Source organism: Rutilus rutilus (assembly GCF_951802725.1).
Source record: "Rutilus rutilus genome assembly, chromosome: 25".
In the NCBI taxonomy this organism is placed as follows: domain Eukaryota; kingdom Metazoa; phylum Chordata; class Actinopteri; order Cypriniformes; family Leuciscidae; genus Rutilus; species Rutilus rutilus.
The window spans coordinates 23,432,590-23,444,718 of NC_140229.1; the positions used below are offsets into that span (position 1 = coordinate 23,432,590).

At 42.0% G+C, this 12,129-nt stretch overlaps 1 protein-coding gene across 2 annotated transcripts in view; it reads right to left on the reverse strand.

Annotated features, from left to right (window-relative positions):
• Window positions 1-430: 430 nt before the first annotated feature.
• Window positions 431-12,129, reverse strand: part of erbin (erbb2 interacting protein) — a 68,245-nt gene continuing 56,546 nt past the window's right edge. Inside the window, exons 18-26 of one of the 2 annotated variants that reach the window (XM_084399952.1) lie at window positions 11,113-11,230; window positions 10,795-10,978; window positions 8,960-10,421; window positions 7,584-7,682; window positions 6,083-6,139; window positions 4,662-4,835; window positions 3,320-3,412; window positions 3,120-3,194; window positions 431-3,034 (exon numbers count right to left, since the gene is read on the reverse strand). In XM_084399952.1, coding sequence (XP_084256078.1) covers window positions 2,927-3,034; window positions 3,120-3,194; window positions 3,320-3,412; window positions 4,662-4,835; window positions 6,083-6,139; window positions 7,584-7,682; window positions 8,960-10,421; window positions 10,795-10,978; window positions 11,113-11,230 — 2,370 coding nt within the window. In that variant the 3' untranslated portion in view covers window positions 431-2,926. The remainder of the gene's footprint in view (window positions 3,035-3,119; window positions 3,195-3,319; window positions 3,413-4,661; window positions 4,836-6,082; window positions 6,140-7,583; window positions 7,683-8,959; window positions 10,422-10,794; window positions 10,979-11,112; window positions 11,231-12,129) is intronic. The other variant, XM_084399953.1, reaches the window with a different exon arrangement.

Genomic DNA, 12,129 nt, shown 5'->3' on the forward strand with positions numbered 1-12,129 from the left:
TCATAAGTCGACACCATTACTGAGTATTTTCTCCTTAAAACTGCAGTGAACCAAAGACAGTCTCAAAAACACTTTCAAATCGCTGGTGTTTCTGACGTCACAAACTACCTTGTAACCAATCAGATCAACCTGTGATCGTCAACCAGTGGATCTCTGAGCTGGAGTGAGTGAGTGTGTGGAGGCGGGGCTCATTTGCATATTCATAGAACCACGTATACTAAATGAGGAAAGGGTGTAGAGTTTTTTTTCCAAGGAAAAAACATTTAAATATGTAATTTTGATGATCAAAGATGAGTTTTAAGGGATAAAATGATTGACTACAGAGGGACTTACTGAAAGAATGGTTGAATTGCTTTGGTCAATACAGTGACTGTACGGTACAAAAATAAATACATAAAACAGAGCCAAAAAAAGACAACAAACATACACCTTGAAAGAGCATTAGTTGATTTATTCTTTCCACAGGACGCCATGGAAAGTAAATTTATTTACAAAATCTGGAATGTTGAATAAATGCATACCGATCATCTTAACAGAAGCTGCTTGCGGAGAAACCTTTGACATAGCTATACATTAAAAGGGCTGCTTCTGTGATGCAAGTTATTGCTGGTTTTAAAAAAGGTAAATCACTAATGCCATGACCAAATCATAAACCTTTTAAAAAAGTATTTACATGTTGATTAGTAATCTCTAAAGTCAAAGTAAAGTGTACTAAATAAATAAAAATAAAAGTGGGACAGTAAAAAGAACACCAGTTTTTTTTTTAGTCACTGTTCGTTATTACGTTTTTACAATGTCTTCGCAGACAAAATAAAAATAAAAAGTGACAGTCGAGGGATCTACGCTAGACTGACTCGTGACAAAAGTGGAAGTAACAGTGTCCACACAACCATGTGTTGAGTGAACCATTCACAGCAAAGATGAGGGGCGTAGTTTCATCCACTAACGTTATGTTCTTTAAACTGTGCGATTAATCATTTTTTACTCCAAAAAAGTAAATCAAATGTAGCAAATTAATTTACAGTCCATAGGCAATGTTGACCCAAAGCATAACAACATCCTAAAGTAAAACTGGAACTCAATAGCGAATCAACTGAGCTCTTGTAAAAAAGGGCGACCGTGCTCTTTCACATCAAATTGTGGATTTGTCACATTATCAGTATGTTAATTTGATTACTTGGATTCAATTAGCGCTCCAGTCTACTGAAGAATACAGCGAAGAACGATCAAAAGGAGGAATTTCATGCAAATAATACACACAGTACTACAATCGACAGTGGGTCGTCCTCCTCAAATGCAGGCAGGGCAAAAAAAATAAAAATCATGGCCTTTCAATGTGACGACTTCAGATACAAGCGATTAACGTAGCTTTTCGAATCTCTTTGCTATTGAAGAGTTTGATGGATCCACATACAACGCAATGATAATCTTCATAGGGGTGTTCGGAAACAGCAGTGCAATCGCTAATGTGACGAGACATTCATTCGCACACTATTCAGACTTTACAAACTTTGTTTTGTTTAGTTTTTTTTACAAAAAAATCTGAAACGCCATTTCCTATGTTTTCGTCTTTAAAAGATTTACAATATAAAATGCGGTATCAATCGAGAAATACTAAATGGGTTCTTTATTTATATAAAAACGCAACTGACTGCATCTTGCGAATGGGATAAACGACTTTCTATTGCTCTTTCGCCCACCGTGTCATACGCCAGCCTAATAAGGCCACTGAATATGCGGCGTGGATCTGTACGAGTATTGCTCTGGGTCGAACCCATTTTGTGACAGTTCAGGGTCTATGGCACTTGACATGTCGTTTTTCCTCGAAGCCCCCAATAGCAAACGTCCACGACTGCAACTAGTCAAATGTTAGAATGTTTTCGTAAGAGAATAAAATATCACATCTACAATCTTCTTCACAGAATAAAAAAAAAAAACGTTTTTGATGAACTCCGAATTGAAATAAGAAAAAAAAAAAAAAAATCAAACGTTCGAGCGCGAATGCGTCGGATGAGTTCGGTGGCATTGGGAATGGGTGGCTGTGTTGTAGAAGTCAGAGGAAAGAGGTTCACGTGCCAGCAGTTTCATGCCGCCCAGCCACAGTGTCCCAATATGCTTTGGTTAAGGTACTTGAACCACTTTCTGTTTCAGTCTTTTAGCAAGGCCGCTCTCTTTCGAAATCCTCACGGAAGTACTTCGCCGCGTTCCTGTCCATGTTTCACGTGCAGGGAGCATTTCAGCGCATCCTTCCCGGTGGCATCCGGGCTAAAGTCTGTGTCTTCCACTTCTGTCCGGTGGAAGTTTGCAGGAAGAGACTCTTATTTGACTGGAGGAAACTTCCAGAAGGAGAAAGCTGAGAAGACTAGAAGAGTTTCAAGCATTGAGGTGGATGAAACAAGTTATCAGTCCCAATGAGAGGAAGTTTTCTTCACGAGGGTAATCTGACCACCAGGCCAACAGATCTCACATCCAGTTCAGTTTAGCTCACCCCAGTTCTACATTCATTACCACAGTTCGCACGTAGCATTGTCTTCCAACTTAAAATCTCACACAGGTCATGAAAGTGGTTTTAAAAATCTTTAAAACGCTAAAAAACGAACAAAAAAACGAGTGAGATTTGTTCGAGAGCCCTGCCCTCAAGCGGTCAGCTCATGTCCCATAAGGACTCAATCCAGGTGATGTCTTATAAAATGAAAAACAAAAACTATCTTTACAAAAAGCACAGGGTTTCATATCAGTTGGACTGCACCAACAGGCTATCCCACAGTGAAGGCGCATGCTCCCGACTCTTCCACCTGATGCAGTGGTTTCGCCCCTATCCACCGACGGTCAGAGCTCGTCCCGTTCACATCAGCTCAGATTAACTACATACAGCACTGGCTCCTCTCGGTACAAAAATAAGACAGTGCACATTCAGTTTCGTCAGTTATGCGGCCATCTCTCGAACGATGATCAGGTCGACGGTGCTGGGGAACGTCTTCAGGAGGGAGACGGCGTGTCCGTGATCGATGTTAACGAAGCTGTATCCGTTTGCCTGCAAAGTGGATGTTAATTGATGTTAGTGAATTACTAAGGTATGGATAAGACACAGTATGTGAATAGTAAGTGGTAGAAATGACCTGGATGATCTTGTCCCCAGGTTGAAGGAGTTTTGAAGCCGGTCCCTCCGACTGAACCCTCGTCACGAAGATGCCCTGTTGATCAGTTATGGTTTAAGAGTTCATAATTCATTGGAATCATAAATTGAAAGCAAGGCTCCAGAAATGGATGTGCACACGTATTTCAAAAGAAAAGGCAAGAGAAAGAGAGAAATACTGACGTAGTCGTCTGGGCGGAAGGGATTCCCGCGACCCCCCACTCCTCCTGATATACTGAAACCCAGCTCAGGATTCTTCTCGATCTTCACATGGAGCTGAGAACACAAGACAGACACGTGTGTCACACAAACCACAGCGCTTCAGTTCACATCACAGTGATGCCTAAATATCTGTTTGGCTATTAGCTAGCATTATCCAATTTTACACAATAATTACATAATTTATTTGGAACAAAACCAAAAATGTATATTAAAGCATAGAGGGTTCACTTTGACTTCCTATTGACTTTCGCTGTGAGCGGCGGGACGCGACAAAAGCAAATAGGGCCCCGTTTACACCTGGTATTAAGATGCGTTTTGGTCGATCGGATCACAAGTGGACGACGCTAAAAACAGGAGAAAACAAGGTCTGAACGTTTTGAGTTTGTCCACTTTCAGAGGTAGTTGAAAACGCATTGATTGCTTTCGTAGTGTAAACACTCATGTGGTCGAATGTGTTCGAACAGCCAGTAAAGACCATCTACTCTCCTCCTACTGACCTAAAGTGTAAACATTATGGGAAGAGCGCTAGCCAGACGGGATTTAAACTTTGTCGGCTGGAGACCCATGTTTGGTTTGAAGATGCACTTGATCCAGTAATACTAACACTTTCTATTCTATTCTGTTCTTTAAAAAAAAATAATAAATTAAAATAAACAATTAACATGTACTGCGTTAGATTAAACTGAGAAGGGTCATAGCACTTGCATATTGTTGTCCTACTGTTAGTTTAACTGCTTCTATTGTTCTCATTTGTAAGTCGCTTTGGATAAAAGCGTCTGCTAAATGAACAAATGTAAATGTAAGATGAAAAACGTCATTCTCTCATCATTCCTGATTTCTAACACAGACTCACAGCGTTCGGCTGGTCTTGCGAATGTCAGAGCAGAAACTAAAGCTGCTCTCTGTGTTTTTCTGTCGTCTCCCGTCGCATTCATATGTTAATTGCTTGAGCTTATTTCGTCCATTAGATTAAAAGATCTGAAATAACCCACACATTTACTACCATAGACCCTCCCCTCGAAGAAATCAGGACAGAAGTTGTTGAAAGTGGACAAAAGAGACGGATTAAAACACCAGGTGTAAACAGGAATGCGTCTCACTCGTCTACTTGTGATCCGATCGACCAAAACGCATCTTAATCCCAGGTGTAAACAGAGCCTAAAACCCATTATAATCAGTGATGCTGTCTACAGTGGTGCCACGACTGCTGCGTCCGGTGGAGACACTGAGTTAGGCATGATGGTCAACAGATGTGTCAACATTTCAAATGCAGGGCACATATTGATATTGAGACTGGTCCCACCTCCTGCTGCAGGGTCTCTTGTGGGACCCGTGGAGCACCGGGGGGCTGCTGGGACACCTTGAGCATCAGGTAGTCGATGAGCTGCTCTCGTGAGGGGTGGCGTGCCATCGGGGGCTGACCGCAGCTCATGGGAGGTCTCACAGGAGCACACATTTGGCCATTCATCAAAGGCACCTGAGAGACAAATGCACACCCCAAACCATCAAGAGATGCACATAGTATTTCTGCCAGTTAAATCACTACACACTGTCAACCAATGGCAATCTCTCTAGTCTCTCCTCAAAGCTAAAACAAGTCAGTGCAGTGATTTTTGCATTTAACTCTCAGGTTTTGGCCTAGGACCAGACAGGAGCTACTTTCAGAGATACAGAAGATGTATGATCTCTGTGATGAGGAACAGGCCTCTTTAACCAGACTCCTGACATTTCATCGACTAGACAGAAATCGGTGAAAACACTCTAACTCTATTCAGTGATACCTTTTTATTTTTTATCATAACTGAAAATTGAGTTAAAGGGAAATTGCTGGGCTTTTTCAATAAAAACAAAACAAACGATGGTCCTTTAAGCATTTGTCTAAATGTCTACTTGTATGCCGTGATGCATTTTTCAGACACCAGGGGGCAGAAAGTACCCAGGAAAGATTTCAATGAACCAAGAATGTGGTTAAAAGAACAAGACATCCATGTTGACTGAAGAAGCGTCACACTTTTAGACCTTTAATTCTAATCACTAAATGGTTTATTTCCCGAGAGACCAAGAATTCCACAATGAAACAAACTGCATCTTTGTTTTCAAGGACACTTTCAAACAATGTCCAAAAGTCACTCACCAAGTACAAACAAAATGGCACAAAACAGAACAAATAAAGTTGCCAATAAAATATTCGCCAGGTGATCAGTAAATCTACAACACATTTTGATGAACTAAATCATGCATCATATATATATATATATACACACACATGAATATACACTGTTATAGCCAGTTAAATCTCAATTTAAGATATTTTTTTATAATAATTTGATCCTTCCATGTGTTTATTGCAGTCAGTAGCGAGAACACCCACAGTTGGTTTTGTGTGCTAGAAAGATCAGCTTTCGAACATGTCTGAGGCTTCTTTAAAGCAGCGCTTGTTAATTAGAGCTAATTAATCACTGCTGGAGTCAGGCGTGCCCACTGGGTCCATATCTCAGTCCAGTTCATTAGCACATTACACACAACCACAGATGAGGACGTATATGATTCAGTCATAAGGAGAAGTTTAAATGATATTCCTGAACATCACTGCATATTGTTCTTCATGAGTGTGTATAGCAAAACATCTGAACGTTATCACATTCGATAAAGCAAGCAACATTTATACAATTTTAAGTGTCCAAACACTTTGTGTGTCATTCATTTACAGTGTAAAGCACTTACTTTTCTTAGAGTGTCGATATGGTAGCCCGGTTGTCCGTGAGGACTGAAGACATCGTCCTGCAGAGAAACAGCACAAAATGTCTCAAACTTTGCTACGGGAAAAGGTTTACTGTATTTGTTTAGCTTGTTTAACCATTATGGGATGTATTTTGAGTACTTTTAACTACAGTGGACGACTATTGTATTAAAATATACAGCTAAATGAGAACTAGGCTGGATGTCACTAGTGACTAAACTCCCATGAATGTGGAATTCCCAGTAAATTTGATGCATAAGCTTGTGTTGCTTAAGCTCCTGTTATGTGTCATTTCAACCAACAGGATGGTTTACTTATGGTACTCTAATTAGCCAGGTGAATCAGCTATTATGTTTACTAACTCCACATAATGAAAATCAGGCTGAACAAAATCACATTTCATAAAATATTTCATGATCATATTCCATAGATTTTTAAAACAGACTTTATGGGCCTTTCAGCTAAACTGATCAAAACAACAGAGCTTTCTTGAGCTCAGATTGTGCTTTTAAGCACATAGAGAGAAATAAAGAGTGTTTGTTTCCAGGACTTCAGTGTATATGGTTTAGTGGTTAGGAATGTTCTTAATCTCGTATTACTTAGACAACCCAAAGAAACTGAGCAATTGTGCAAACCAGCCGACACTGGATATAAGCTGAGAAAGGTGAACTTGGGGTTGGGGTCTTAAGCTCCATAAGGGGCATTCTCACCAATGCTGGCTGCTTAGAGACGTTTGTTGGCTACTCAAAAGCCAGTTTTTTCCCCCAGAAATTTGCAGAATTGTATGGAAAACAGCAGATTGGACATTCTTCTTTTGTATTTCATGGAAGAAAGTTAGTCATACAGGTTTGGAACAACAATCTTCATTTTTGGGTAATTTAACCTTTTAAAGGGATGCTCCACTTTAAAATGAAAGTTCTGTCATCATATACTCACCCTCATGTTGTTTCAAACCTGTATGAATTTCTTTCTTCTGCTGAACAGAAAGGAAGATATTTAGAAGAATGTCAGTAACCAGGCAGTTTCTGGTCTCATTGACTTCCATAGTATATATTTTTTCCTACTATGGAAGTCAATGAGACCAGAAACTGTCTGGTATTCTTCTAAATATCTTCCTTTCTGTTCAGCAGAAGAAAGAAATTCATACAGGTTTGAAACAACATGAGGGTGAGTATATGAAGACAGAACTTTCATTTTAAAGTGGAGTATCCCTTTAACTGACTTTCCAAACCTTCCCAGAAGCCTCCCTTATCTGACCCATTTATTCAGGTCTTCCCGTCTCAACTAACAAGCTGATGATTTGAAGTTGTGTTTGATTAGGATGAGTTCGAAACTGAGTACTTTTTCGTGTGCTTCAGCAGGGTGGAAACAGTCAAGATATTCAGCTTAAGGGTGTACAGAAATTGCAAGGTGATAAATGCCTCTAAATTTGTTGGGAACACAAGTTAGTCAGCAAGGGTGAGGTCTCAGTGAGGCGGTACTTACGCTGGGCCCATGAGCTCCAATCTGCCACCGGTCTACAGCGCTACAGGCCAGAGAGCTCTGACTGCCAGTGAGAGTGGCCAAAGACCGAGATAGAGTGCTCTGAACACATGATGACATGCACACAAACACACATGCATTTAATGAGCATGCATTGACCATGAGTACACTTTGAAACATGCATGGGTTAGAGTAGGTATAAGTGTTAATGTCAATACACAAACATGCAGAGAAATACTGGGTAATGAGCATTTTTTTAAGAGAGAATATAAACAATAGCATATGCATGCAGTTAATGCTGAAGGAATGATGGAGCGTGGAAATTCAGACTTGAGGTTCAGAAACTAAACTGTGAGTGCCCATGCGAAACTTGCTGCTATGATGCCAGGGTGTTGCTATATGATTGCCTAAGGTGGTCTGACTATGTGTCCAAGTATGAATACTTTGCTACTAAATAGGTGAAAAAACAGATTGATTCATAGTATTACTAAGTGACTACTATTTCATGAGGCCACTGGGAGAGGATTTATGAACAACAGTGAAGTTCATTCCTTATCAAATGTGGGACCTATGCGATTTCAGATGCACATAGCTATATTGTTGCCAACACAATGAGCTAGCAATCCCTGCTCCTGGAGGGCTACCTTATAGCAGATTTCAGCTCCGACCCTGCTCGCTATTTTCTAGCAATCCTAAACACCTTGATTAGTTTGTTCAGGTGCGTTTGATTAGGGTTAGAGTTAAACTCTGCAGGATGGCTAACGCTGCACTATGATATTCTGAACCCTAGAGACAGCCTGGGTCCTTTACACAATGTATGTCTAATTTTTGATTGCAAGGGATGGTTAACTCTAAACCCTCATTCACTATTCCCTACATTAGTCCACTAATACAGTTCACTTGAAGGCGTGAATGAAAACAAGTGAGTGAATTCGAACAGCCGTTGAGCGTACATTGGATGTACACTCATTATTGCGGTGCAATGTGGGATTGAATAAGTGCTCTCAATAACATCCACTATGGTTTCGGATACCACTACAAATCGCTGTTCCCTCAAGTAACATGCTATTTGAGGATATAGGGTGCGATTTCGGATTCAGCCACAGGTTGGATTTTTCAGGTGTGTTTGATTAGGCATGGAGCTAAACTCTTCAGGACAGTGGCCCTCTGGGACTGGAATTGCACTAGACCGAACTTTCAAGTCCAATCGATTACAAAAGTAGCAGCACACTTCTCCTCAACAAACCACTCAATCTGAAGTATCATTCATGTCTTGAGTATAAATGGTAACGGAGGAAGCTTATGGCTTTGAACAAACCCTTAATTCTTTAAAACTCTTAAAGTATTAGCAACAGCTATGTTTGCCTTTACAAGCATACCTTCTCCATCTTCTTGGCCTCGATGTGTCTCATGACCTGATCCCTCCAGTCGGCTGGGACCCTGCCACCTCCTCCGACCGGCCCGTCCAGCAGCGAGTGCTCGGACTTCACCCTCATGCTGGGCCTCTTGCTGGGGCTGCCATGCTGGTAGTTGAAGTCGCTGACGGACATGGTCCTCTCTGGAAGCTCGTGCGGTGGGGGCCGGGCGCTCTGTGGCCGGGGAGCGTTGGGTCCGTCGATGCTGTAGGTGCGGGCTGACAAGGGTCTGTGGAGAGCCTGGCTCATCTGCAGGGGCCCACGGCCCGCCGCGTGAATGTCCCGATACGTCATGTACTCTCCTTCCAATCCTGGCATGCGACGCGGGTCTGACATGCACATGGAGGTGCTAGAGGATCCGCTGCCTTGCCTCTGCAAGGTGCCTCGCTGGCCAACAGAGGGCAGCATCCTTTCCTTGGCCCACATGTCCGGGGTCTTGGGCGGGCCGCGCTGTTGGGGCTGGGGGTACGGAGGGGCGTTGTTGCGGTTTGAGTAGTTGGTGTTGGCAAGGGAGTGCTGTGGCGGTAAGTAGGTCTGCTCGGGAGGTACAGGGGTACGTTGGCTCCACAGGTTGTCTTTGGGGACTGTGCTGCTGGCGTACTGGACGTTGTACTGGGGCGGGGGGCCGGTTGGGTAGCGGGCGCTGCTAACCGGAGGTTTGGAGCTCGACAGCAAGTCGGAGGATGATGCTGAGGATCCAGGGTAGATCTGCAAAGTTTGATCATTGAGTAAGGACGCAGATTTGGAGCGGACGATGCTCTGGCCCTGAGCGGCGGGTACAGATGTTCTGGTTGCACATGCCACTTCGTACGGGGGGATTTCCCCCTCGAAGGAGAACAGCTTCATCCCTCCAGCCTCCATGTTTGCGATGCTTTGAGATTTCACCACTGGGCCCGGTGGACATTTCTTCTCTGGTGACAGCTCCTCTGTGCTACGAGAAAGACTCATATCACTTAACGCCGTTACACCTGTCGAGACGGTCCTCGTAGACTCGTAGCGCAAGGGAATTTGATCCGTTCGGCCATTGAAACTCTCCCCAGAATGGGTTTTCTGAAGCCGATTGCCGTTCTCAAGGTTCTCGAGTGACAGCATGGCATTGTTGTTGCTTGACATGGACTCCTTGGCTGAGGGACTCTTGGTTCTTTCCAGATCCTCATACGACACCATGTTGTCAGGTGGGAGTTTGGCCACGTTCATGTTGATCTGATCCCACTTGCTGTATTGCTCTGTCACACCGTTGTTGATGCCCTTTTCAATGAGGGCAAGCCTCTCCTCCATGGAGAGACTGTAGTCGGCCATCTGGTCTGACTTGCTTTCGTAGCTCTGCTGGTTCTTCAGGATGGTCTGTAAGGACGTCTCAGAGCCGTTACAGTTCTGGAGTAAAGGGGTCATCTGCTTCAGCTGGTTGAGGTTTTCATCCTCTTGTCTGCGTTTGAGGAAATCAAATCAAGTTAGAGAAAGGCTCTAGCTCTGTTCCCAAACCTAGTGAGCTGCCTTTCTGTCTACTACATGGGCATCTGCCTTCTAAGTAGGAACATATATTGTGATTCTTTTATCCAGATACTTTGTTGACATTGATCTAGTCTAGCTTTCTATAAATATAATATAATTTATAATATAATACAGTTCTCAACTAATGACAAAGCAAGTCTAGGCAGTCAACACACTATTATTTCTGCCTTCATTTCATATATCTTTCTAATGATAAACAATGTTTTTGACCCCTTTTCAACTTTAGTTAAACACTGAGGTTCATTGTCATGTTTTTGACTCGGGGTGTATTCAGTGTGTGTTCGTACCTGTTCTTGGGGATGAGAGGCATCTTTGACTCCCTCTCTGGGGTGCAGAGGGAGTTGTCCTGACTGCTGTCTGTGGTCAAGGACACTGAATCAGACATGCGTGAAGGAGAAGAGCAGTTGCTGTTGTTCTGGTTACTGTTGGCCACCGTCTCATCCAGCAAAGAGTCAGCATCCTTCCCATCATCTACATCACCAGACACAAAAAACATCATTTGCATTTGTGAGTTCAATGACGCACTTTATTTTGAGGAACAATTACCCACGTTAACGGGAGGATCATTAATTGATGTTAGGGAAAGTGCGAGAGTATTTCTTTACCTTTTTTGTCCTTGCTGAGGGCCACTACTTTGGGCTGGTTAATGGAGATTTCGATGAGTGGAGGTCTCATTTCGGCTATCTTCATTTCCTCCTCCTCGGATGACAGCTCCTCTGAGTCCTGACCACAACCACATCACACCAAATGCTTAAATTCAAATTTATACTCCAACTTTCTTCCTGCTTCTATAGTGATAAACTGATGTCATTTTCATATTCATTTGTTTAAATGATCCCTATGATAAAGGATGTATTGACAAATCTCACATAATACAATGAGCAAATGTATCACTCATAGTAAGAGAATCATTTACATTTATGTATTTAACATACGCTTTTATCCAAAGCGACTTACAAAAGAGGAACAAAAGCAATTCGTCAAGGAGCCAACAATATTCGCAGTATACACTGCCAGGTTTATTTGACAACCAGATTTGGAAACAAGCTAAAGAGGAGAAATGCAGAGGAGAAATGCGCGCGTGTGTGTGTGTGTGTGTGTGTGTGAAGTGGTTTAAAGGTGTGGGATAGTTAAGTGCTTGTGGAAGAGGTGCGTCTTCAGCTGATTCTTGAAAGATGTGAAGGTCTCAGCAGGACACGTGGATATGTGACCATGGCTAATGTGTGAACGTGCATGTAGCATACAGGGATATAGACATATTTTGCAGTTTTTTCCTCACAAGCCATATTGCTGATCTATTATATCACCATCACTACACTTTTTTTTACATTTTAAAGGACTTGTTAATCCAAAAAATAAATTAGTCATCTTTTACTCATCCTAATGCCATATCAAATCCATGTAACTTTCTTCCGTGGACCACAAAAGGAAAATAGTTTCTACAGTACATAATGAACATGAATGGAAACTATATATATATTTATGATTTAACGCCTTATTAGCAGCAATGGCTATATTCATGTCAAAATCAACAGTATTTCAATTCTTAAAAAAATTATTATGATTACAATATCATTTCAATACATTGTTTACAATAATTAAATTTTGTATTAAAAATAAGC